Below are 26,692 nucleotides of genomic sequence, written 5' to 3' on the forward strand. Positions count from 1 at the left end.
TATGACACGCCAAAAGAGAAGAAGCATGAAAATTATACTAAAAGTTAGCCCCTGAAATTAACTCATTGTTCTTTTCTAAAATTACAATGAAGAATCCTTTAAAGTTCAATCATCCAACCTAGATTTGCATAAAATCCATTTTACATGAACTATTAAACAATATAATTAAAAAGTGAAGTATAAATTCAACATTTTTACAATAACATAAAATGTTAATTTTATATTTATTCATAATAGGTAAAAGAAGTCCAAATAAAAATGTTTAAAACACTCATGCATAATATTAAGAGCAACGTTTAACTTGTTATAACTCTCAAATTTCTTATAGGACCATCACTAGAACAAACACTTTTCCATAATGTTCATGTTAAATTTTCACCCAATGAAATACATTTTCCCAAATGTAATTCAAGTCCCAAAAATATCTGCAATTGCAAAATGAAAACTTTATTTTATTCTGTTTAAGTTCACCAAGTTAGATTTATTCAACATTTCAAGCATAAATTCCTCCATTTGATACTTTTATTTTGTGACTTGTCATTCCTATAACATCTTTTTAATTTCGATTCACTAATCATTATATTATTTTTGTCATAATATTCTTCGACAAATTCAAACATAATACAGAAATCAAACATTCAGATGAACATACCTCTTCACATCTTTTACTGCAAAAACAACTTTCCACAGGGACATTTTCAGAATTTGCATGGGCCATTTCCTTTAAGCACTCCATATGATCTGAAAATTAGAGATGAGTCTATCAATCACTTATAAGAACATAGGATGACAAATAATTCATAAAATCATTTCTTTACATATTTACATGAATAAATAAAATAAAATAAAATAGTTATATGATATAGTTAGTATCTTACACTTATGTTGGCACTGGTTACAATGAAGAAAACTATCATTTTTTCGTTCGTTAACATCTTTCGAAAATTCACTTCTCCCACAAAATCCACAACAACATGACGGACAAAGCCAATTGCCACGAGGAATATCCTAAATAAAGAAAAAAAGTTTTGAAACCAAAAAATTAGATAATAATAAAGAGACTAAATAATGATAATCGATAACAAGATTTATCAAAATAAAACTCACTTTAAGACCAAGACAGCTAATATGATACGAGGATGGGCATTTATCGCACATAATTATCTCTCCACCAAGGCGACAGACAGAACATATATAATCATGTGAAATATCATCACTTTTAGTCTCTTTAGACTTTTTCATCGAGTTCATTAATTTATCGCGGTTTTTAAATTGTGATTGACAGTCTAAAAGAGATCTTCCATCCTCCAAAAATATATTAGCAGCAGGTCTATGGTTAGTGCTGCCTGCATGAGCCTCAAATTTAGTTAACGTAAAAACTTGTCCACAACAATCACACGTTATTCCATCTCGAGTAATTGTTCCTTCAGCTAACTTACGTCGATCCTTTCTGGAAATATAATACACTTTATCCCCAGGCAACACCGCATTATTGTCTATTAACCAAGACAATACAGTTCGAGTATTTGGAGAACAAGAAGTGGCAGGATTTTCCTGTCCATAATCATTTTTTCCTAATGCCTTTTTTGATCTCGAAGATTGGGTAATTTCTTCATTTAGAGTGTTTTCATGTTGATCAACAACCTCCTTCAATTCAGACAAGTTTTCTTGTTTTGTTAAGAGGCTTTTTGGCGAACAAACTTCTTCATTCATGCATTCCTTGCATGCTGTTATAAGGGACATATATACCTTCTCTTTCGGTGAGCAATATCGTAATTCTCTTTTGCCCTTTTTATCAATGTACCAGAATTTCCATCCAACAAAAGAAAGATGCTTTTGGACTTTCAATTGAATATCTTTAACATGAGGCGTTCTAGGCCAACTATGGTCATCGTTTTTATGTTGAGCTCCAATTGAAACATACTCCAACAAGGCTTCATGATTATATTCAGGCTCATAACAGACCATTTGATCTTTGGAAGAATTTACTATAGATATTTTGAGTTTTTGCTGTAACTTCTTAGAATCCGGAGAATGAGAACCTACTGGTTGCGAACGCTTTTCAAGCTCATGAGAACTTACTGGTGGCAAACCCTTTTCAAGCAGAGCTTTACAGACAAGAACAAGTGACATGAAAACTTTTCCTTCAGGCGAAGTATAACGCATTCTAATCATTCCTTTTCCACCTTCTCTTAGAAACTCAATCTTCCATCCAAGTGAAGCCAAATGCTGCCTAACTCTAATTTTCAAATCGCCCCAGTTTTTTTCTTCAGCTTTACTATTGTGACAGTATCTATATACTGCATCCGGATCAAACTGATGAAATGGCACAATGTCGGTTCCTGCAACAGACCACCTGTTATACTTTTTTTCTTTAGTCTGTGTAGAACTATCATTGCTTACTACTTCAAGTGTTTTCGACTTTGGTTGAATGTTTGGTAAAGTATCGAAAGAAAGTTGTGCTTTGTCTAATCCATCATGTTCTTCTTTTCGTATATCCAAATCTAATAGATTAATGACATCAGAAACATTTTGTTTGTTGACAGCTTCAGAATCAAGCATATCAAGCATAGGAAATTCAAGCATCGGGAATTCATGTTTCAAAGTAAGGGATTGATAATCAAAAACAACTTCATATATGACTTGTTTCCAATTATCCCTTTTAGTCGATGTCCACCCCTTAAGATTCATAAAACTCTCATGTGTTCTAACTTTATACCATATTTCAGACACAGAAATATTTAAAGACCATTCCTTAATGAATTCATCTACCAATTCAAGAAATAACCATTTTTCACGTGTCTTCCAATCACCACTGGTCTCGTCCCAATCCTGAGATATTCGGAGACTGCGAATTCCCACTGACATTTCATTCCCAATATCTGGAAATATAATTAACCGCTCTAATGAACCATCATTATGATCAAATATCACACCTTCCCAAAAAGCATCCATGTAATAAACATCAACACAATGTCCATATTCTAGCTTCCACATATCAAAATCAGAAGTAGGAGGCGATGGCCTTATCAAACCTTTGTAGTTATTTGAAGACGAGGGAGCAGAAAAATTCCCTTCGATAGCAGGAGTAATCTCCACACGCTCAATCAATTTATTTCCGGAATCATCATCACACAAAATATAATAATATTCAATTATTCTAGCTTGAGATTCACAAGAAATTACTATCCCACTATGCCAGGAGCCTAAGAATTCATCCTCCAAGCTCCTTACCTGCACAAGTTTTTCCATAAACAGGACATGAAGTCATGAACCCTTTTCCTTAACAAATATTATAAGGATTTCAACAATCAATACTATTACAATATTGGTTGGTAAGTAAGAAAGAAAAATACCCATAAGGGAATACAAACAGACAATAATAATATAACAAAAACAACAATCACAAGAAGCTTTGGATTATTACCTCAACTGTATCACCAACAAGAAGCTTTGGATGATTAATAGATTTCCTAAGTTTGTTTTCAATATCTTCTCGAATCTTGGCCGCCATTTGATAATGCAGGAAAGTTTTTTTCTTAAGCAATCTAAGGAATACCCATTAATGAAACACAAAATCAAGAAACATAATAATGAAAAACAGAGTTAGGGCTGTTAAATTGATTCATAGTAATACAATGTCCAATTTAAGCAGGGCTATGAATCAAAGTAACGTACCAATGCAAAGTAGGCAGTGAACACTGGGAGACGATGACCAGAGGAAGAAGGGGAATGTTTGAGTTGATAAAGAAACAGAGGAGGCTAAAAATATCACTTTTTTTCAAAATAAAAACCATATTTCATAACATTTAGGGAAAAAATCAGTTTTTTTTGGATTGTTTATTGACAAAATATCCATACTTTACGTTAATAATAAACTAATTTTAAATAATTAAATAAAAAAAGTTTTTTGATTGCTTTAAATAAATGAAGTAATTGTTAGATTTTAGGTAAAAATCTTTGACATGGTCTAAGAGTATTAAGGTTTAAATTATATAATGTGGGTAATGATAGGATTGGGTATAGCAACAGATTTGTAGGAATGAGTCAACTAATAATTTTAAAATGATATATATATCATTTTTTTAATATAATATAATTTTTTTTTATTGTACTTAATAATTTATTCTATTATTTATTAAAAAAAAGTTAATAATAAAAATTGGTTAACTGTATTATAATTAATTAAGAAACATTATATCATTAATTTATTATTTTAGGTCAATAGATTTCATAATCTAATTAAAGAATATGAATTATATATATATATATATATATATATATATTCAAATAGTTCTTAATCATCAATCAATAATAAATTTTTATGTTTCATAATTAATAATTAATAATTAATATTCTTAATTTCATATTTACTAGACAAATTAGAAATAAAATATATTTTAGAGTAAAAATAATATAATTTAATATTAAAAATAACTGTTTAAAACATGATAAATTAATTCTCTTTTTGAATTTTGTAACTTAAATTTTCACAATTTGTAAATATATATATATATATATATATATATATATTTAAAAAATTAATAGGTGAGAAATAATTAATTGGATAAAAAAAAAATAATTTTTATATTTAATTTTTTCTCTTATATATATTTATCAAATATAATATATATTTAAAAATAATTTGTATTATTATTTAATTTATTAATTCTATTTGTTATTTCTCTCAAAAATATAATATAATATATATTTTTAAACATATAAATATTTATATTTTTTTATTTGATTTATTCATTTGATATGTTATTCCTCTAATTAATATATATATATATATATATATAAATAAAAAATTAATTAATAAAATATATAAATATATATTTATAAATTAATAGATAAAAATAATAAAATTATTAATAGAGAGAAGAATGAGAAATTATTAACAAAGAGAAGAGATAAAAATGACCTTTTTTGAATTATTCAAAGTCCTAATTTTGAATTATTAAAGTCCTAATTATCTTTCAAAAATATTTAGTTAATCAGTTATAATTAGTAGAAATTATTATTTCATCTAAATTAATATCTTAATAAAAATATTAAAATAATATCTTTTAAGTAAATTAAAATAAATAAATAAAATTCTAACTCCATTCCAACTTCCTTTATAATTATAAATACTTATAAATTTTAAACTAAGTCTATGTGAATCCTTTATAATTATAAATACTTTTAAAAATTATAAAAAATAAAAATATTTTATTTTTATTAACTATAAAAGATGGGATTAAAATATATGAAATTTGTTTAAGTGAAAATTTGATTAAAAAAAAGTAAGTTTTTAATAAAATTTTAAATTAAGTTTAAAAAATTGGATTAACCATTTTTCGGGATTCGAGACACGCTTTCTCTTTTTCATACATCGTTTAGCTTTTTCAGCTGACAACGTTGATAGTTTGATAGTTGTTCGTCGAAAAAAGAGTTTGAGTGAAAAATATACGAAAGGGACGAGATCTCGGACATATTAGGTTTTAGTTTCTAATTCAAGGACCTCCAAGGATCTCCTTCAAATTTTTCATTCAACATCATATATTTAGAATTTTATTGATATATTCTTATTAACATCCAAATTTAATTGATTCATAATCCAACATATCGTGAATAAAACTAGCTATTCATAATTTTTAATTACAAGATAAAATTATAATAGGGGTGGCTTGGATTGTGTCTTCCATAGGTGACCAACATCCATTTTTTACCTCATCAATCATTTCTTATTCGAACAACAAATCCAAAATAGGGTTGATGACCTCAACTTTTGACCCTCCACCACCTGTAACATTTTACACGATCTCATGATTAAAGAAGAGTGGTATGAATTACGTTTAGATTAAACTCAACAAAGTAAAATGAGGTGACCATTCTTGATCCCTAGCAATCACATGTCCACACTCCCCTTTATGATAATTGATATGTATTATAGAGAGCCTCACGAAACACATGATGTCTCATTTAATCTCTCGTCATACTGTATGACATCCTTTTTACTTAATTTTTTTCGAATTTTTCATCTCAACAACTAGTCTTTCAACATTCGCAAAGCTAGTTATACATATCCGATCAATGTAAAATGGGTTATCATCGACTATCGACGACATTAACACAGGCATATCCGATTTGTTTATTCCAAACGAAAGAGACACGGCAATAGGACGTCAATGTCATACCATCACATTATACATTTATGTTTCGTTATCAACACAAATAAATTCCATGTAACGAATATGTGAATCGGAGTGATGCACCCTCATTCTAACTTAATTGATCTAAATAAATCCCCCAATATTTTCACCGGCCCGACTAAAAAGATCATTATTCCATATATTTGTTGCATTCTAAACAATCGAATCTAAGTACACTCCTTATTTATGTGGGGTCTTATGATGTTTTCAGACACAATAACTTGTAGATTCTCAATACTAATTGACCGACCTTCAATGAGTCGTCGAATTCCTTCATCGACTAATAGTCTAATACACTTATCAATTGGTATGATAAATATTATTTTAAATTTTATATAGAGAGAAACATATATTTCACGAGAATTGAAGTCACACCAAAAGTCACCATGATTAGGTTCAAGTCCGAGATGCCCCGGTTCCAAGCTGACGTCTGACAAGCCCAACATAATAACTTTAATTGGATCAAGTCTACTTTAGTCGCTCTTCTTTTCTGTTCTGCATTTCTAAGATAACTATAACTTTGGGGCGTGCCTTTCACGTTTGAACTTTAAAAGATTTGGGTCTGACATTAATCGTCTTCGTCTAGTCTACCCAAACATCACGCCTACCACTGCTGCAAAGGTCTACTTTGGCCGCATGAGGTTTCGGTTGCGCCACTTCGGTTGAGTTTTTTTTTTTTCCCTAAATTGTGTGCCAACCGGAGATCTCTCCCTCCTCTAGTTGAGAATTGACCCCCTTTTTGGGGCCCACCCTTTATGACATTCAAAGTACACCGCAGAACATCCCGGACGCGTGAGGCGCCCTTAGGGGTGCCGAGAAAGCCAATTGAAGAATGATGGTCAGTGTGACCCTTCAACTGACCCCAACCCTCTCACAATATTTTGTGTCGCTTTACCCCTAAAACTCACCTGAGGCTGTTCGTTCACCAATCGGACCACACGACCCCTTGTCACCAAAAACCTTTCTTCCTCGTGAACATGCACATCGAAAATAGGGCATCCAATAACTATTTTGAATTTTTTATGGTCTGACTTTATACTCCTCTATATATATATATATATATATATATATATATATATATATATATATATATATATATATATATATATATATATATATATATATATATATATATATATATATATATATATATATATATATATATATATATATATATATATATATATATATATATATATATATATATATATATATATATATATGCAAATCTTTGCCTAAAAGAAACAAAAAAACAATCAACTAAATTGAAGATAGTTTAAATGAGATCTCTAACTATTAACCACTCACTATCTCATTGTTTTTCTCTAAAAATCATATTACAAACTTTCAAAATTCAGACGATTCAACCAAGATATGCTCAAAGTAAAATTTACATCAATTATCAAACAATAATATTTTTTTCCTTTTAATTTAGAAAGTTATTAGAATCATATTATCATTTCAATGAGGGCGATCTAAGATTTTCCACCTCAATACAATTATCTTGCAACCAAGATTTCATACTTAATCCTTTATTTTAATAGTTAAATTCTTTTATATATATAAATATTTTGTAAACATGTTATAGGATCTTCAATTATATATCATTCACTCCATGGACAATCATCATCCCATTGTATATAAGAGATAAAAATAGATTTTAAGAATTCTATTACAGAAAGTTCGAAAGTTCTGAATTTTTTTTAAAAAAAATTAACGCGCCAGATAGGGGTCGAACCTACGACCTTCTGCTTAGGAAACAGACGCTCTATCCACTGAGCTACAGGCGCTTGTTGTTTATGTATTTCAAATGTTTTTACATAATGTATGATCAATGTGTGACCTATTTTATTTCTCTATAGATGAAGTAAACAAATATCATAATCTTTTTTTATCAATAAGGAGACAATAATAATATATTTTAATGATTGATTAAGAAACTTCTTTTAGGTCACATTCTTTTGGCTCAACTATATACAAATATTAGTTTTAGCTCATATTTATATGATGAATTTGAACAGTTTAAATAGATATTATAATTCCTAATAGATCAAAGATTCACCTAATTCTAAATTAGAATGTTTTAAGTTAAAGTAAATATCATAATTATAAAGATTAATGTTAAAAAAATTATAAAAAAAAAATTTAAAAGTAACTTTGGGAAATTTGAGTTTTAATTTAATATAAAAATAGTAACAAATAAATGTAAAATGTATAAAATTTAATTAGTAATTGGATTTTCTTTTCTAAATATGCATATAAAATATTCAATTATTAAATTAATATAAGATTTGGTAACTTATATTTCTCTTATTTATGCATAAAATAGAATAATTGTCCATCTCTTTCAATGCTTCCATTATTTTAACTTGAAGGCAAAATATGGAAGGTCCTCTCTCAATAACATTCTTCATAATAATATAATGTACTAGATAACTAATTAGTGCTTGTTTGTTTATCATTTTTATTTTGAAATTTCATTAAGTAATTCTTTCCCAAATTCAATTGAATTTTTTCTTTTAATTTATATATATGCAATCAAAGTAAAAATGATTAAATTTCAATTATATCAAAACAAGTCATTTTAGAATTGTAAGTGTTTAATGTAACAATCACATAAGCATATCATTCTTGATATGAAAATAATAATAGTATAAGAATTCTTAAATTTATAAGTATCCAACTATATTCTTCTTTATTCATGTGTTATATTGACACACAAATGAGTCACACTTTTATACAAAATAAAAATAATAGAGTATTTGTTACAAAGCTTCTTAGTTACACAACAAGTCATTTCATTTGTAAGAAGAATGTTGCATATATAATAACCCTTCTTAACTTTCTATATAAACACATGAACATTAGAGTTTCTAATAAAAAAAAATGGGTGATTCCGAGTTCGATCCCAGTTCTCCTCCTCCATTTAGGCTTTCGGAAATCAGGTCAGCCATACCTAACCACTGTTGGGTGAAGGACACATGGCGATCCCTCGGTTACGTCGTTAGGGACATATTCGTCGTATTTGGGTTAATTGTATTGGCGGTCTACCTCGATAATTGGGCATTTTGGCCGTTTTATTGGGCTGCACAAGGGACAATGTTTTGGGCACTCTTTGTTCTTGGCCATGACTGGTATTATAGATATATAACATTTTTTTGTGACAAATAGTCTTACTTTATAAAAATATGTATATAGAGATAATTTAGCTAAAATTTATTTCCTTTACTTATAGTGGCCACGGGAGTTTTTCGGAGAACCCTACGATAAATAGTGTAGTTGGGCATATCTTACATAGCTCGATACTCGTCCCTTACCACGGCTGGTAGGTTTCGATTAAATGTAAGTTTAGAAAAAAAGAAAGATAATAAATCATTTTGGTCGATTTTTTTTGTGGCAAATGCAGGAGAATAAGCCATAGAACTCATCACCAAAACCATGGAAACATCGAAAAAGATGAATCATGGGTGCCGGTTAGTACTTATTTCTTTTCAAATTCATTATTATCGTCGATTATAGTCTCTAAGTTGTTTCGTATCGTATAGTTGTCTGAGAAAGTATACAAGGAGATGGGTTTTTCAGGCAAGTTCTTCAGGTTTAGAGCTCCATTTCCCCTTTTTGCATACCCTCTTTATCTGGTGAGTCTTATTCTTCATTTGTCTTATTATTTAACTTCTTTTTCATATAAATTCTCTTAATTCTTACTAGTTTACTTATATAAAAAGGTCACAAAAATCAATAAAGAATCCTTTGAACAAAAACAATACAAGAGAGATAAGAAAACAATAACAATAAGATGTCAAAAAAGAAACAAGTCACTGTTATATTGTAAGTTCTTGAAAAATAATTACATTTGAAAATCATACAATTAAAAAGTGGGTGAATTTTGGCATTTTGTATTAAAGTGATTGAATTAATTAAAAATTTATTAACATATGAAAAGGGCTATTTTTATCAAAACTTTGAATCATAGTGCAAATAATGGCCATATTTTTTCTCACTCCAAAAATAAATATGTATATATTTTGATGCCTATGGTATAACTATATAAGTAAAATGATGATTTTAAATCAAAGAGTGTATAACCACATAGATAAACTTACATCAATATGTCAATTAGAGAATTAAATTTCTTATAAATAGATGATAAGAATGAATTGATCTCTGAAATATCAATTCATATAAAAGAAAAAGGAACATCTTATTTGAAAATGCGAAGTTCATTATGAAATTTTCGTAAACAACATTGTTATTGTAGTTGTGGCGAAGTCCTGGAAAATCGGGCTCACATTTCAATCCTTACAACAACAACTTGTTCCATCATAGTGAAAGGAATCATGTGGTTATATCAACCGTTTGTTGGACACTAATGGTTGTTTTCTTGTTCAAACTCTACACAATAATAGGCTTTCTTCAATTACTAAGACTCTATATCATTCCTTACTTGGTAAGCTTTCTAAAATCAAGAATATCACATAATTTAAATGAGTCTTCATAAGAAATCATTACTAATTTGCATAGTTGTTTTCATATTGGATTGTGTTTGTAGGTGTTCATTATGTGGTTGGACTTCGTCACTTACTTACATCATCACGGTCACTATAACAAACTTCCTTGGTATCGTGGCAAGGTAAAAATTCACAACATTCATATTCTATTATAGCCTATTTCATTCATATGTGAATTTTTTTTATTAGGAATGGAGTTATCTTAGGGGAGGATTGACGACAGTGGATCGAGACTATGGATTGATAAACCGCATCCATCATGACATTGGCACACATGTTATCCACCACCTCTTCCCTCAAATCCCACACTACCACCTCGTAGAAGCGGTAAAGAGTAAATTTCTTTGAAAAAATGGATGTGAATCCAAATGAGATAATATTTGAAAACATAACTTAGTTAGACACATTTCAAAACATTATTTACAACTTCTCATCTATATCTGGAAACAATATTTTCAAATCAACTTCAATTTCTACATCATTTTAGCACTTGTTGACATGGAACACACATATCATCATGTTTGTTTGTTTTTTTCATTTAGACGAATGCGACGAAATCAGTGTTGGGAAAGTACTACAGAGAGCCTAAGAAATCAGGGGCTTTTCCGATACACTTAGTGGATAGCTTATTGAGGAGCCTCAAGCAAGACCATTTTGTGAGCGATGAAGGAGAAGTAGTCTATTATCAGACCGATCCTCTTATCTATGGCTTCTCGGAACCAAACAAGGACCAATAATAATAATATTTTGGTTTAAACCTTATAACATACAATGCTATTGATGTCAAAAGTTAAATGACTATAAGGTCATGCTAGTCACCCCGAAAATAAACTCTGGTCATAAATACAAAAATAAAAAGAGTAAAGCTATATGAACTATGAATTATTTGATGTAATATGATGGCCAAGTACCATATTGTATGGCCATATTGTACACTATTTCTAATGATCTAGTTGAAGGTTTTTACTTATACCACTTTTGTAAAAAAAAAAAATCAGAGATTGAATAAGGATAAGAGATGAAAAAGCTAAGAATTGACTGCAAATAAATAGAAAAAAATGTATTTGTTAAAAAATGATTGAACTGACTTAGAAAAACAAAACAATATCAGTTCCAAGTTCCAACTGTTACAATGTATTTTTTATCCATAATCTAAAACATTCAACAAGCAGTGGTAAGTAGTTCATTCATCTACCTTCTTAACGAATTCGTTTGAGTTTGCAAATGGCTCAGGGTTAACCATTGCTGCCAATGATTTTCAGCATATTTGATTTAATTGTCCAATTCAAAAGAGTTTTATATAAATGAAACAATAATAATTGGAAAAATTCATATAACTTAGTTGCAATTGAAAGACATTCATTTATTATACCAAGGACACGACAACAACAATAAGAATTTTATATGAATTTATTACGATGAATGGATCAATTACCTGAAGATAGTATATATTTCTCCATCTGCGCAGAAAAACTCTGAAATAAGATGATACATAAATGATATCATGACCTCTCTAAGGATATATATCAAAAACAAGACTAGTAAGTAAGTAAAACAAAGCCGATGCAAGTAGCTATTATGATGAATGGATCAATTCACTAGAAATGTAGGTTGACCAACCCTCGAGAAGATCCCCTTATAAAGTATAATGTATCACAAGGCAAGTAGTTTCTGGTAACAGTTTCAATCATATGAGAAGTAAAAAGAAATTTATAAATCACTCATAGAAGTTCTGGTCTATATACGAGAGGTAAAGAACATGTTTGATTACAAAATCATTAATGAAAATCAAATAATGATCCAATGAAGATTCAATCATAATAAACCAATGAGTTCATCAATGAAGTCACACAGATAGACAGACATGCTTACAAACAAATGAATCACCCAAAGCTTCAACAGCTTGTATTCTTTCTTCATGCATGTCTTCTGTCATAAGAGGTGGATCCTACAAAATAAATGGAGAGTTGAAGATTTATGGATTCATAGATTACTATGAAGAAAATGTAATTATAAAATAAGTTATGGAGAAGTTCACTTAAGTAAGTGGAGCATGCATCTTCGTATGGGAGTTCAGAAGCATCATATCTGAAACATCAGCTGATCCTCTCCTACTATGCGATGATACTATATATGCGATGAGAAACTTGAAAGATTACATCGAAGCTTTAGAATCCCCTGAGCATGTATTCAAGCTATGTTCCCAAGGAAAAAAATTACCAACGAGAAAGTTAGCCAGCTGTATTTTCAACAATCTTAAGGTGCTGAAGAAAACAAAGATTAGCAAAAATTGGAATTGATACATATAATGCATTCAGAAGGAAATGTACAGGTAGAAGTACTAATGGCCTACAACTATAATTACTAGAAGAACAAGTGTTTCATTCTTCTCTTCTTTATTCATTTCACTAAAGTTTCAAGAGATAGTTCCAAATAAAAAACATATTAAGATTCAACAAACTTGGAATTGTTAAAAAATCCGATTCTCCTGAACAACATGACAAAAGAGTCAAAACCATAAGAGACATCACTATAAACACCATTGCAGCCATTTTCTTAACAATTTTCTATCAAGTTTGAACTTAGTAAAGGACAGTAAAACGCATATCTTTTGCGATGAAGTCCAACGTTGATGTGACGCTATAAGTTATATATAACTTGAAATTAGGTCTCTTCAGGTGCTAACAATGTAAACACTAAAAAATTACATTCAATTACTGTCTGAATTATTTGTAATAGCCATCTTTATCCAAAGAATAGTTTCTTCCCTTGATGCAAATACTACCATCAATAGATAAAAGGAACTCTTAAGTTAACAAAATTACTACCAACTTATATTGGACAGAAAGAGAAGCATATCAAACAATGGGAAAGAAGCATCACATTCTAAGTTCACCTTTCCTTCTTCAATAGTAATGCCCTCACTCACTTCATTCACCATGTTGAATTCCTGCAATGAATTCAAGAACCCTCAAAACAGATGTTAAAACACAACTAGCTTTAAAAAGACCCCCCAAAAAGCAGGATTATTGTCACATTGTAAGGAATAATCATGTCATTCTCCATCTTGATGTAATTGACATTTCATATGTATGCATACAGAAAGTTGAACAAAGTTACAAAGTACATATGAAAATCCAAAATCTCCTATAATACATTGTGATGCTGGTCTCCATTAACATAAGCCTAACAAAATCAACTGTATCAATACAATATTGTAAGATCTAGGGAAACCAAAGTCATCAAAACAATACCAAGTGAAGTTTCTTGTTTACTAAACTTTCTCTACCCAATCTCATTTCATCGTTTTTCAAATTTGAAGTTCGCACGCAAAATTTGTTTGACAAATTGATTAAACATTTTATACAAATCCTAATTAATGCGAAGTTTAGGATTTAGGGTTTAGGGTTTTCGATTAAACTTGGTTAACCAAGCGGAACCGATAAAACCGATACTAATTCCGGTTATCCAGTTTTGTTAACCGACCAGTTGTTCAAAAACAATAAAGAACTTTATTAATTAACATTATTATTTAAATATATCATAAACTCATTGATCAATCATATTTCATTATATAATAATCAACATTCAATTTTATTTAAATAAAACTAAATCAAGAGTACAAAAATAAACAAGGCATTGAAAAAGCCTAAACATTCAATGTTATACATAATCGAACTATTGATAAAGCAATCGAGTTGTGTCTATACGTGTGGCCTTGAGTTCCCTAAACTCGAGTCTTCTTCGTTTGTAAACCTTGTCGAATCGATCAAATTTGAACTTCTCCATCTCGAGTTCTGCATTTGCAACAAGTAGGGGAATGTAATTGCTGCAATCCATTTATAGAAACATTAATCAATTCATTTGCTTAAATTCATGAAAAAAGTGAAATGAAAAGATAGAAAGACATACTTTGAGGAAGATTCATGTTTATCATTGCTTTCAAATGTTACTTTATAGATTTCTGTCACGTTTTCTGATTAAAAAAAAAAAGTATATAAAATAGTTATTAATAAAACCTTTAATTCCAAATTTTTTAAATTGAAAATAATAACGGGAAAGAACCTGAAGTAGGGAGTAACGGTACTTTGATCAACGACTCGTTTCGCAACTGTTTCTGACACATGATAGTGCCTTCAAAATTTAAGAATGTGTGATTCAGAAACATTAATTTTTCAGGTTCTGTCATTTCAGAAAATCCAAATGCGTTTTTCCACGTGTTCACTACACTAGGAATGGCTGGTAGAACAATTTGTTGTATACCTAGTTCCATTAACATCTGAAAATCAAGAATCAAACAATAATAGTTAGAATCTGTGATAAACAGTATAGGATTAACTTCACATTTTTTTTATTAAACATTCTTCCTCAAGTTAAAACACAAAAATTACCTTCTCAATTTCATTAATTAAGATACGACACATTCCTGATCTGCGATACTCAAATCTTGTAGCTACAAGTGGCATTTCTGCAACTTTCTCTCCATGAATCCTTAAAAAAATTAAAATTATTGTTCGTCATAAGAAAATTCGTGAAAACAGTTTGTTAAATGTAAGACTATTCAAGTATGTTACCTAATGTTAGCCACTGAAACTAACTCATCGTTTTTCTCCAAAATTACAGTGAAAAATCCTTCAAAGTTCAAACGGCTCAACTCGTATCTGCATAAAATCCATTTTACATGACATATTAAACAACGATATCGAAAGTAAAATTCCAAAAATTTGGAAATAATATCTCTAGAACATATAATGTTAATGATGTATCTATTTTTAATAGGTAAAAGTAGTCAAGTGAGAAATGTTTAACCTTCGAGAAAATATGACATCTTCAACAATATCTCTTTCAGTTACTGTGTCTTTGACAGGTTCAAAACACTCGTGCATCACATTAAGAGCAACATTCAACTTACCATAACTTTCACCTTCATTATCATGACCATCACTAGAATACCCACATTTCCATAATGTCCATGTTAAATTTTCACCCACCGAAACACATTTTCCCACACGCGACTCAAGTTCCAAAAATATCTACATTCGAGTAAGATGAAAATTTCATTTCAATTTATGAATGACAAATTTAATAAATGAATGACAAACTCAAATAGACTGAAAACATACCATTTCACATTTTTTGCTGCAAAAACAACTTTTTATGGGAACATTTTCAGAATTTGCATGGGCCCTTTCCTTCAAGCACTCCACATGATCTAAAAAAACACATATTACCCTGATATCAATCACTTATAAGAATATATACAAATAATTCACAAGATCAATTGTATTTCTCAACATATTTATATGGATAAATACAATGAAATAGTCTCATAATAAAGTTAGATATCATACACTTGTGTTGGCATTGGTTACAATGGAGAAAACTTTCATTTTCCACCTCATTAGCATCTTCAAATAATTTATGCCTCCCACAAGATCCACAACAACACGAAGGGCAAAACCAATCGTCGTCAGGAACAACCTAAATAAATAAAATAGTTTCGAAACAAGAAGATTAGATAATAGCAAAGAGACTAAATAAGGATAAACAATAATATCAAAACCTACCTTAAGACCAAGGCATTCGATATGATACGAGGACGGGCATTTATCACACAAAACTAACTCTCCACCATGGCGACAGATAGAGCATATGTTATCGTTTCTATTATCACCCGAAGTATCATCACTCGTTGTCTCTTTAGGCTTTGTCTTCAAACTCTTTAACTCATTGCGTCTTCTCAATTGCGATTGGCACTCCAAAAGGGATCTTCCATCGTCTAGAAATATATTGGCAGCAGGCCTATGACTAGTTGTGCCAGAATGAGACTCAAATTTTGATAACGTAAAAACTTGTTCACAACAAGAACACTTTATTCCCTCCCGCGTAATCCTTCCTTCAGCTAACTGATTTTGATCTTTTCTCGAAATGTAATACGCTTTAGCTCTAGGTAACACCACGTTATTGTCTATTAACCAAGACAATACAGTTCGAGGATTCGAACACGAAGAAGTGGATGAATTTCCTTGTCGAACTCTTTTACTAATCAAACGTTCAGAATCCTTTCGCGGTTTCCCAATGCTTTCATGTTGAACAGCAACTTCCTTCGATCTTGACAAACCAACTCCTTCATTTATACATTGTTTGCATATTGTTATAAGAGATATATCTATCTTACCTCTTGGTGAACAATATTGTAACTCCCTTTTACCTCTTTTAGTAGAATACCAAAATTTCCATCCAAGAAAAGAGAGATGCTTTCGAACTTTCAATTGAATATCTTTAACATTAGTCTTCTTATACCAAGCATGATCATCTTTCTTGATTGAAATATACTCCGCCAAAGCTTCATGATTATATTCACGTTCATAAACAACTTCTTCATGGTTTTCTTGTACCTTCTTCGAAACCACCACCGGAGAATGCAAACTTACGGATGACAACAGAGCTTTACAAACAAGAACAAGTGACATGAAAACTTTCCCTTGGGGCGAAATATAACGCATTCTAATCATGTCTCTTTCTCCATCTCTTTGAAACTCGATCTTCCATCCAAGTGAAGCCAAATGCTGCCTAACTCTAGTTTTTAAATCGCGTTTTCCTCCATCTTTACTCGAGGAATTACAATATCTATACACGACATCCGGATCAAACTTATGAAATGGCACAATGTCTGTTCCAGCAATTGACCAACCATTATCTTTTCTTTTCTTATGTTGTCTAGAACGGCCGCCGCTACTTACTAGGATATCGCTTTGATTCAAGACATCGCTATGTTCTTGATCGTCATCGAATTGAGCATCAAACATCTGGAAATTAAAGAATACCATCAAATTAGTCATGCAAATTGAAGAACATGAAGAAGAGGATGAATAAATTTAAATAAACAAACCTTTAGAACATAAAAGTAGGAGAATTAAATAAATTTAAGTGCAGCTTTATTACCTTAACTGCGTATTATATATATTATTATATTAGGAATATCAAGGATATTATATTATTGTATAATATGCATTATTCTTAATTATTTAGTAAAATTCCTTAAAAACTTAATTAGTAAAGTTTCCTTAAATGTTTAATAAGTTTCTATGTAAAGTTTCCTTAAATGTTTAATAAGTTTCTATATATATATATAATAATACTTAAATTTAAATAGTTTAAAGAATAGAAAATAAATTTAATTATATTAAAATAGGAAGTGTTTATTATATATTTAAAAAATAAAATACATATATTTAAATAATTAATAATATAAAAAGTTAAATAATTATTATATATATATATATTAAGAGAAAATTTAATTAATTAATAAATTAAATATATTATAATCTTAACAATACAAATACAATAATTAATAAAAAAAAATTATTATATTATATTATATTAAAATAATAAATATCTATTATATATTTTAAAATTCTTTTCTTATTTAATTCTCTAACTAATAAATTAAATATATAATAACAATAACAAGGTCAGAATTAATAAATTTTAATTATATTATATTAAAATAATAAATATTTATTATTATTTTTAAATACAAATACATATATTTAAATAATTAATAATATAAAAAATTAAATATCTATAACTATAATAATGAAATATATAATCAACCTTATTAATAAATATTAAAAATAAAAAATAAATTTAATTATAATAATAAGGGTTTAACTTTTATATATATATATAAGAGGGGTGTTTAAATGAGTACTCAACTAATATCAAGCCTAAATTAAACTTGGTCAACTTATTCCTTCCATATTAAATATTAAAATAACTTAAACTAAATTTTAGTTGATAATACATTTATTATGTTTTTAACTCAGTTTAATATTTAACATGTTTTTGTCCCGATTAACACATTTTAATCCGTTTAATAATTATTTGATTTGTTTTACCTAATTTAATACAGTTTTAACTTATTAACATATTTTTAATTTGTTTAACTATTACTTGATTCGTTTAACCTATTTTTACCGTTTAATACGTTTTTAGTTGTAACAAATATGTAACTCGTTTTAATCTATTTCACATGTTTCTAGTGATATGTATAACACATTTTTAAAATATTTAACACGTTTTAGACACGTTTTGGCACGTTTAACACGTTTGAAACGTTTTGACATATTTAACACGTATTTGATATGTTTAACACGTTTTGGCCCATTTAATATATTTGTGACATATTTAATATTTCCGGTCCATTTAATTTGTTTTTGCTCCGTCTAATATGTCTTTGACATTATTATACGTTTTTTATTCGTTTAACATAATTTTTATTTACTCGAAATTAGTTTGATATAATTTTGATTTACTTGAAATTAATTTGATATTTTAATTACTAAATTAGTTAAAGAAATAATAGGTGAGATATGTATTATTTAAATAATATGTAAATCATTAATATTAAATAAAGTATTGAATATATAAATTTTGTTAATTTTCATAAACAAATTAATTCATTAAAGAGTTTTAGAATAATAATGATAGGTTAGTTCGATATGACTAGACTATAATTAATAAATATATTATTAATGAGTTTTAAAAATTTTAATTATTTTCCATTTGAATATGTAATGAAGGTTAACATAGTAAAAATTAAGAAAATATATTAGAGTTTAAAGATGGTTAGTTTATATTAAATTGTTAAGAGAGAATTAAATTAAATTTATTTAAATTGGGTAATTTGAGTAACTCTAATCCAACCCAAATTAAACTCAACTCATACTCAATCCAACTCAAATTAACTTATTCAAATTAATATTTGAATTAGGGTTGAAATCTGAGCTCAATCCAAGATATGATCACCGTTAATAAATTAAATATCTATTTAACCTTACCAATGCAAGAATCAATCAATATTATTTTCTTTCTTATTATTATATATAATATTTTTCATATTATCACTAATTTTCTCGCTCATTAAATTTATCACTAATTTTTTTTTATCTCTCATTATCATTTTCATATATTTTTTTATTTTCTCCCTTATTATATTTATCACTAATTTTATATAAATACATATATTTTTCATATTATCTCACAAATAAATTTTTATATTTTTATATTTTTTTAAATAATCTTTAGATGGAATTCAAGAATATTGGAAGATAAATTGCGTATTGAAATATGGTATTATATATATTATTATATTTGGAAGATCTTATAAAGATATTATATTATGTATAATATTTTTATTATTATTTTAGTAAAGTTTCCTTAAAGCATAATTAGTTTCAATATATAAATATATAATAATACTTCAATTTAAATTGCTTAATTAGTTTCAATAAATAAATATATATATATATATATAATAATAATACTTCAATTTTAATTAATTAATAAGATAAAAAATTAAATATATATATATATATATATATATAAAAGAAGAGAGAGTTTAATTAATTAATAAATTAAATATATAATAATATTAACAATACAAGAATTAATCAATTTTATAAATAATTTTTTTATTATATTATTAAAGTAATAACTATTTATTATATATTTTAAATTTCATTTTCTTATTTAATTTTATAACTAATAAATTAAATATATAATAATATTAATAATGCAAGATTTAATCAACTTTAATTATATTAATTTAAAATAATAAATTATTATTATTATTTTTAAAATAATAATATTTTTAAATAATTAACGATATAAAAAAGTTAATTATCTATCACTTAAATAATGAAATATATAATCAATCTTATTAATAAATTTTAAAAATAAAAAATAAATTTAATTATATTAAAATAATAAGTGTTTAACCAAAAATTTGACTAAAAGACTTAAAAAATAGGGTATTTGACTTTTTGACCTCCTCATAATAAAAAGTTTGTGACACTTTTATATATATATATATATATATATATATATATATATTTTTTTTTTTTGAAGAAATTGTCTCTGTCGCGAGACGCAACCGTCGATTACGAGACGCACCCGGCATTCACGAGATGAAAAAAAAATTAAAAAATTAAAAAATTAAAAAAAAAATTGTGTTGCGAATGCCGATTATGTATCTCGTGATTGAGGACGTCTCGCGATAAGAAAAATTTCGTAAAAAAATATAAAAATGTCACCGACACAATTTTGATGAGGAGTCAAAAAAAAAAGTCAAATAACCTCATTTTTAAAACCATTTAGTCAAATATCTCGTCTTTAACTACATATCTCTGTAACCTGAATCAATAAATTTTATAAACAAAAATTTAATTATATTATATATATTTAATTATATTATATAATATAATTTTTAATTTATTTTTTTTACACTTTAAAATTGAAAATACCACTAATTTTTTTAAAATTTTCAATATAATTTATTATTTCTTTATATAATTAAAAAAATAATAAAACTTATATTTATTAATTTATTTTATTTAAAATTTTTATGTTATTTTTTTTAAATTCATCTATTTTTTTTTAAATACACCCTAATTCTAAATCTTGAGTATGTAACTATTTATCACTGATTTTATATAAATACATAATTTTTCATATTATTTCACAAATAAATTTTTTACTTTTTTATTAAAATAAATAATTGTATGTATTTTAATTTATTAAAAAATAAATATTTTAAATATAGATTTAATATATATATATATATTAAAAAAATCATTTATATTAAAAATAAAAAAATCATAACAACAACAAAATGACAAGAAAATTAAAAATTAAAAAAATTTATGATTACTATATTTATTTAGTTTTCATATTAATATATTAATTAATAATTATATGAGTTTTTCAATTCAAAATATTTATAGTGCACCCTACACCATAGATTTATAATTTAAATATGTTAAATGACTTTAAACTAATTAAAAATTATATCTATTTTATTAATTAATGGTTTTGTGTTGATTTTTCATGGAAAAAAAGATTGAAGGTCAAACCGGTTCAGATTTGGATATCTTATGCCAAAAAAATTATTCTTCTTTTTTTTATTTTTAGTTCAAATAATTATATTTTATATAATATTAAATAAATATAATAAGTTATGTAAGCTTTATGCTCTTCTGCATTTATCATGTATATGAGCATTTTTTAAAAAAAATTGATAATGAAAAAGAAATGTGTTCTTGGTGCTACAGTTGCTTATTCTTTGTATATTACAATGAGTTATAATTCCTTATGAGATGCATAATATGGATTGACATGAATGTATGAGTTGTTTAGAAACTAAAAACCCGATATAAAAAACAAAAAAGTGTTATTATAAATCATATGTACATGTTTTTCTTTTGTCGTTTTTTAATCCGTGTTGTGGTCTAGTGTATTATTGACATGATAAACTTACCCTGAACTTGTTTTAAGATCGATTAATGTGAAGGAAGAACGGTTAAGGTTTTTGTGTTAGAATACTATGTTTTCATTTGAAAAAAAAAAGGTTTTAGGTTTGACGTTTTCAAAGTCGTTAAATGCTTGTTTTGTGTTTAGGGGATTGCATTTGGTATTGTATGTTAGTTCACCTGAAACTTAACCCTCCAGTTGGCTTTAGGGCCAGAATGTTTTTTATAATTTATTATTTTTTATATTTGTATTAATCTACCTTAACTAATTTTAAAAGTTTCTAAAATAATATATATATAAAACACATTTTCTAACATTTTATTTATTTTATAGGGACCATTTTCACGCTTCACTATATGTTTATAGTTTTTTAAGATAATTGAAAAGAAAGAAATATCTTTATGCTTGTTTCGAAAGCGGTACTTGAATGGCTTCTTTTAAAAAAACCTATGCTTCCTTCTCGTTTTGGTCTCAGATATTCTTTCTTGGAACTGAGGTTTATTACTTTTTAAGTAAGTACGTAACTCAACAAGAAATTTCCTTACATGTCCAATTGATAACGAATCAAGATAACCATTTGTTCAGGTATAAATAGTCATTATCTGTTCTTCTACCGTAGAACTCTTACAAGGAAGGCGGCGAGTGTCCATGCTTAAAATTGATGCATATAGGTACTTATAATTTTCTTAATATTTTAGGTTTATGACTCATTACAATGACGTAACGCATGTTAGGAACATAATTATATAAATATAGTATCATTACTAATATTTTTAGGATATGACAAATAAATAAGGTATAATATAATATTTTTTAAATTACCAAAGTTTAAAGTAGAGACAATCATTGACGGACACGTGAGACATAGCGTCGATACCATTTATCACCGGATCCATAACACAATCTCTAAAATGTATTTGAATACGTAAAATGTTTTTTTTTCTAAAATCTCAAATAATTAATTTTGTGACTACTCTAAAAAAGACAAAGTCATATAAATCGATAATTTTGTTAGCACTCTAGTCAAATATCCCATTTTAGTTTCTCTCACTCGAGACTCGAAATGTAACCAAATACCGGACTAAAAACAGAATCTCTAAAATGTGTTTAAACACACAATTTTTTTTCCTAGTTTCTCAAGAAGTAAATTGGTTTACAACGCTAAAAAGTCAAATTAGTCTAAATTGATAATTTTGACAGAAATCTAGTCAAACTTACTGTTTTGGTTCTTCGTCTCACTCGAGACTTAACGTGATACCAAGCACCCGACCAATCACAGAATCTCTAAAATGCGTTTCAACACACGGATTTTTTTTTCTTAATTTCTTAAAAAAAATTATGTGCCGACTCTAACAAAAAAAAAATTAAAATTAGTCTAAATCGATAATTTTGATAGCAATTTAGTCAAACTTACCTTTTTAATTACTGGTCTCTCTCGAGAATAATATGAGTTATGGGCACGCCTATTGAGTTCGAAAACTTTTTTTCGAAAATGGTCAATTTTTTGCGTTAAAATATTTTATATTTGATAAGTTATATTATTAAAGTGATAAAATATTAAATTTCTATTTGTAATCCGTCATTATAAAAATATAATATTTTAATTAACTATTTTTATGTATTATTTATTGTTAATTATTTTTTATGTTATCATTGATAATCAAAAGATTATGGAAAGGTAATTAACTATTAAAAAATCTTTTCTAAAAATAAAATATAGTTATTAACATATTATAAGTAAGGATAACGTAGATAAGAAAAATATATTTTATTTTTCTTAAACATAAATATAAATATGTATTAGGACTTAATTAGTAATTTTTATATTGATTATTAAATAACTCCGTCAAATAAATCTTGTAAAATATTATTTATTTTATATGAAAGAAAACTAAAAATGCCCTTTAACTAATTCATACAAAGTAACAACATTATAAAATTATAAATTTATTAATGACTTTAATTTTTTAATTTTTTTAAATGCATGACATAAATAAAGTAAAAATAAATAATTTATGATTTTAATACTTTTTCATTGTATATTTATAATATTTAAGAAAATTAATTAAAATAATTAACATTCTTGTCTAATTAAAAATATAAATATTTAAATTAACAAAAAAACTAAATAAAAATATATTAAAACCTAATATATAACTTTTATAAAATTATATCAAAAACTAAATACAAATTAAACATCAAAACATAACATATTCTTATATATTTTTAATTAAATAAATAATGTATATCCATATTCTTATAAATGGATGCTTATATACTTGAGAAAATTCATATAAATGAAAGAAATTCCTTTAAATATAGTAGCAAAGAACCTAGAATCTATCAAATTATGCAAATAAAAAGTATCAACAATCACAAGTGTTCTACAAGAAAAAAAAACCGATTATCCTCAAGAAAATTTATCTGAAGATAATCAAAGAAATTGCAAATCAACTTCCCCAAAAATTCAAATTGAAATTGGAGTACTCTAACCAGCTAGTCTTCCACAAAATACAATTATATTATATCGTGTAAGTGTTTGTGTAAAAAAAGGTTCGCTAAAACAATTGAGTTATATTATACCTCGCGAAGCCTTTGAGTCACCAAATTTGCATCTTCATTTATAAAACTTGACGAAGCTAGTAAATTGGGTCTTTTGCACCCCCAATTCTGCACTTGCAACAACTGAGCTATCCTTACTAAATACATCTTGGTAGGGAATACATTCCCTAAAACAATTGAGTTGTATCTAATATACCTCGCGAAGCCTTTGAGTCGTCAAATTTGCATCTCCGTTTGTAAAACTTGACGAAGCTAGTAAATTGGGTCTTTTGCACCCCTAATTCTGCACTTGCAACAACTGAGCTATCCTTACTAAATACCTCTTGGTGGGGAATACATTTGCTGCCATTCATATTAGAAAAATTAATAAATTCATTCTTTTTAAAATTAAGGAATAAAAATGAAATAAAAGACAATAACACATACTTTGAAGAAGAATCTTGTTTCAATATTCTATTCTCTTCAGCTTTGTTATTCTTATTGGCCTCCAAATGCATACCATTGCTTTCGGGAGCTATGTTACAAACTTCTATCTCGCTTTCTGAGGAAGGGAATAATTGTATTTGGAGTAAAGACTCGTTTCGCAACATCTTCTGGCACATGACAGTGCCTTGAAAATCTAGGAAGGTGTGATTCAGGAACATTAATTTTTCCCAATCTCTCATTTCAGAAAATCCAAATGCGTTTTTCCAAGTGTTGACTACACTAGGAACTGCTGGTAATACAATTCTCTGAATACCTAATTCCATTAACATCTGAAAGTTAAGAATGAAAAATTATTAGAAAAGTCAGAATCTATGATAAAAAGTACAAACATTGATATGGGCTATATACTTGTACAAATAAGAAATAAACTAAAAACTCATATCATTAATTAAAATACTCTGTATCATAACATTTTAAAATAATAAATACTAAGGGTATTTTGATTATTGCAGAACTTAAATAAAACATTTTATTACATCAAACAAGATTTATAAAAAATAACTAGTTTTTGTAAAACTGGGTTTGTTTGGGGTTGGAATAACCAGAGTTGTATTGATGTATTATAATTCAAAGTATAAACACATTGATTTTTACATTTTCTTTTTAAACATTACTCGAGTCAAAGCAAGAAAATTACCTTTTCAAGCTCATTAATCAAGATGCGGCACATTCCTGATCTGCGATACTGAAACCTAGTGGCTACAAGTGGCATTTCTGCAACTTTCTCTCCATGAATCCTTGAAACAAAGAACAAGTTTAAAAACCTATAGCTCGCCAAAAAAGAAGAATCATAAAAACAGTTGGTCAAATGAAAGGTTATTCAAGTGAGATACCTAACGTTAGCCACTGAAACCATCTCATCATTTTTCTCCAAAATCACAGTAAAGAATCCTTGAAAGTTCAAACGATTCAACTCAGATCTGCATAAAGTTCATGTTACATTATCAAACACTGGGAAATACATAATTAGCAAATAAGACATTAAAATTAAAACCATTACACTAAGAACTATGCTAGGAACGAAAAAGTCAAGATAGATGTTTAACCGTCGACAGAAAATGACATCTTCAACAAGATCTCTTTGAGTTTCAGGGTCTTTAACAGGCTCAAAACACTCATGCATCACATTAAGAGCAACATTCAGCTTGCCATAACTCTCAGCTTCGTTATCAGGAGAATACCCACCTTTCCATAATGTCCATGTTAAATTTTCACCCACTGAAATATATTTTCCCAAACGTGACCCAAGTCCGAAAGATATCTGCAATTGAAAAAATGAAACTTCATTTCACTCTGAGTGACACATTTAATAAATAAAGGTACAAGTTCACCATGTTTGATATATTCAACGTTAAATCCTAAATTACTTCCTTTAATGTCTTTCTTGTGACTGATATCATTTTTATAATTTTGAAATATATTTAACATTTTTTTTATTCACTTTTCTTTGCAAAATAACATCACCAAAATTATTAAAAAGCCAAATAAATTTATTTCTGTATAGTATTTTTGAAAAAATGAAACATAATACAAAAGACAAACTCAAATGGACAGAACATACCTCTTCACATCTTTTGCTACAAAAACAACTTTGCATGGGGACATTTTCGGAATTTGTATGGACCT

The 26,692-nt window shown here is 27.4% G+C and overlaps 4 protein-coding genes, 1 long non-coding RNA gene and 1 other non-coding gene across 6 annotated transcripts; 2 read left to right on the plus strand and 4 right to left on the minus strand.

Annotated features, from left to right (window-relative positions):
- Positions 1 to 362: 362 nt before the first annotated feature.
- Positions 363 to 3,514, minus strand: LOC124934573. Its single transcript, XM_047475103.1, has 5 exons — positions 3,428 to 3,514; positions 1,108 to 3,234; positions 879 to 1,008; positions 653 to 741; positions 363 to 425 (listed from the first exon to the last, which is right to left on the minus strand). Exons 1-5 carry the CDS (start codon positions 3,512 to 3,514, stop codon positions 363 to 365), a joined length of 2,496 nt encoding a protein of 831 aa, XP_047331059.1.
- A 4,400-nt stretch (positions 3,515 to 7,914) lies between these two features.
- On the minus strand, positions 7,915 to 7,987 carry TRNAR-CCU. The gene has a single exon. It is a non-coding gene; the product is annotated as a tRNA-Arg (tRNA).
- A 1,075-nt stretch (positions 7,988 to 9,062) lies between these two features.
- Positions 9,063 to 10,860, plus strand: LOC124934574 (omega-3 fatty acid desaturase, endoplasmic reticulum-like). The gene is made up of 6 exons (XM_047475104.1): positions 9,063 to 9,331; positions 9,433 to 9,522; positions 9,604 to 9,670; positions 9,743 to 9,835; positions 10,456 to 10,644; positions 10,747 to 10,860. Exons 1-6 carry the CDS (start codon positions 9,084 to 9,086, stop codon positions 10,858 to 10,860), a joined length of 801 nt encoding a protein of 266 aa, XP_047331060.1. The 5' UTR covers positions 9,063 to 9,083.
- Positions 10,861 to 10,890: 30 nt separating this feature from the next.
- Positions 10,891 to 11,680, plus strand: LOC124936938. The gene is made up of 2 exons (XR_007099181.1): positions 10,891 to 11,032; positions 11,248 to 11,680. It is a non-coding gene; the product is annotated as an uncharacterized LOC124936938 (long non-coding RNA).
- Positions 11,681 to 12,551: 871 nt separating this feature from the next.
- On the minus strand, positions 12,552 to 24,727 carry LOC124934575. Its single transcript, XM_047475105.1, has 12 exons — positions 24,602 to 24,727; positions 16,273 to 17,514; positions 16,078 to 16,186; positions 15,829 to 15,917; positions 15,515 to 15,738; positions 15,280 to 15,366; positions 15,097 to 15,196; positions 14,771 to 14,984; positions 14,618 to 14,681; positions 14,462 to 14,534; positions 13,602 to 13,655; positions 12,552 to 12,653 (listed from the first exon to the last, which is right to left on the minus strand). Exons 1-12 carry the CDS (start codon positions 24,725 to 24,727, stop codon positions 12,552 to 12,554), a joined length of 2,484 nt encoding a protein of 827 aa, XP_047331061.1.
- On the minus strand, positions 24,421 to 26,667 carry LOC124936937 (increased DNA methylation 1-like). The gene is made up of 6 exons (XM_047477467.1): positions 26,628 to 26,667; positions 26,113 to 26,327; positions 25,900 to 25,986; positions 25,704 to 25,803; positions 25,007 to 25,335; positions 24,421 to 24,922 (listed from the first exon to the last, which is right to left on the minus strand). Exons 1-6 carry the CDS (start codon positions 26,661 to 26,663, stop codon positions 24,748 to 24,750), a joined length of 942 nt encoding a protein of 313 aa, XP_047333423.1. The 5' UTR covers positions 26,664 to 26,667; the 3' UTR covers positions 24,421 to 24,747.
- Positions 26,668 to 26,692: the final 25 nt, after the last annotated feature.

Source organism: Impatiens glandulifera, chromosome 4, assembly GCF_907164915.1.
Source record: "Impatiens glandulifera chromosome 4, dImpGla2.1, whole genome shotgun sequence".
Classification (NCBI taxonomy): domain Eukaryota; kingdom Viridiplantae; phylum Streptophyta; class Magnoliopsida; order Ericales; family Balsaminaceae; genus Impatiens; species Impatiens glandulifera.

What these genes read in the sequence shown, in the direction of transcription:
- LOC124934573 (XM_047475103.1), bottom strand. Translation starts at nt 3,514, where the DNA reads ATGGCGGCCAAGATTCGAGAAGATATTGAAAACAAACTTAGGAAATCT. An exon ending in TTGTTGGTGATACAGTTGAG is followed by an intron (nt 3,235 to 3,427) that starts GTAATAATCCAA and finishes AAACTTGTGCAG; the next exon opens with GTAAGGAGCTTGGAGGATGA. An exon ending in TAACCAGTGCCAACATAAGT is followed by an intron (nt 742 to 878) that starts GTAAGATACTAA and finishes TCTAATTTTCAG; the next exon opens with ATCATATGGAGTGCTTAAAG.
- LOC124934574 (XM_047475104.1), top strand. Translation starts at nt 9,084, where the DNA reads ATGGGTGATTCCGAGTTCGATCCCAGTTCTCCTCCTCCATTTAGGCTT. An exon ending in TTTGTTCTTGGCCATGACTG is followed by an intron (nt 9,332 to 9,432) that starts GTATTATAGATA and finishes CTTTACTTATAG; the next exon opens with TGGCCACGGGAGTTTTTCGG. An exon ending in TCTATATCATTCCTTACTTG is followed by an intron (nt 10,645 to 10,746) that starts GTAAGCTTTCTA and finishes TTGTGTTTGTAG; the next exon opens with GTGTTCATTATGTGGTTGGA.
- LOC124934575 (XM_047475105.1), bottom strand. Translation starts at nt 24,727, where the DNA reads ATGTATTTAGTAAGGATAGCTCAGTTGTTGCAAGTGCAGAATTGGGGG. An exon ending in ACCGTTACTCCCTACTTCAG is followed by an intron (nt 14,682 to 14,770) that starts GTTCTTTCCCGT and finishes TTTTTTAATCAG; the next exon opens with AAAACGTGACAGAAATCTAT. An exon ending in AAACATGAATCTTCCTCAAA is followed by an intron (nt 14,535 to 14,617) that starts GTATGTCTTTCT and finishes AATGGATTGCAG; the next exon opens with CAATTACATTCCCCTACTTG.
- LOC124936937 (XM_047477467.1), bottom strand. Translation starts at nt 26,663, where the DNA reads ATGCAAAGTTGTTTTTGTAGCAAAAGATGTGAAGAG. An exon ending in GTAGCAAAAGATGTGAAGAG is followed by an intron (nt 26,328 to 26,627) that starts GTATGTTCTGTC and finishes TTTCAATTGCAG; the next exon opens with ATATCTTTCGGACTTGGGTC. An exon ending in TGATTAATGAGCTTGAAAAG is followed by an intron (nt 25,336 to 25,703) that starts GTAATTTTCTTG and finishes CTTAACTTTCAG; the next exon opens with ATGTTAATGGAATTAGGTAT.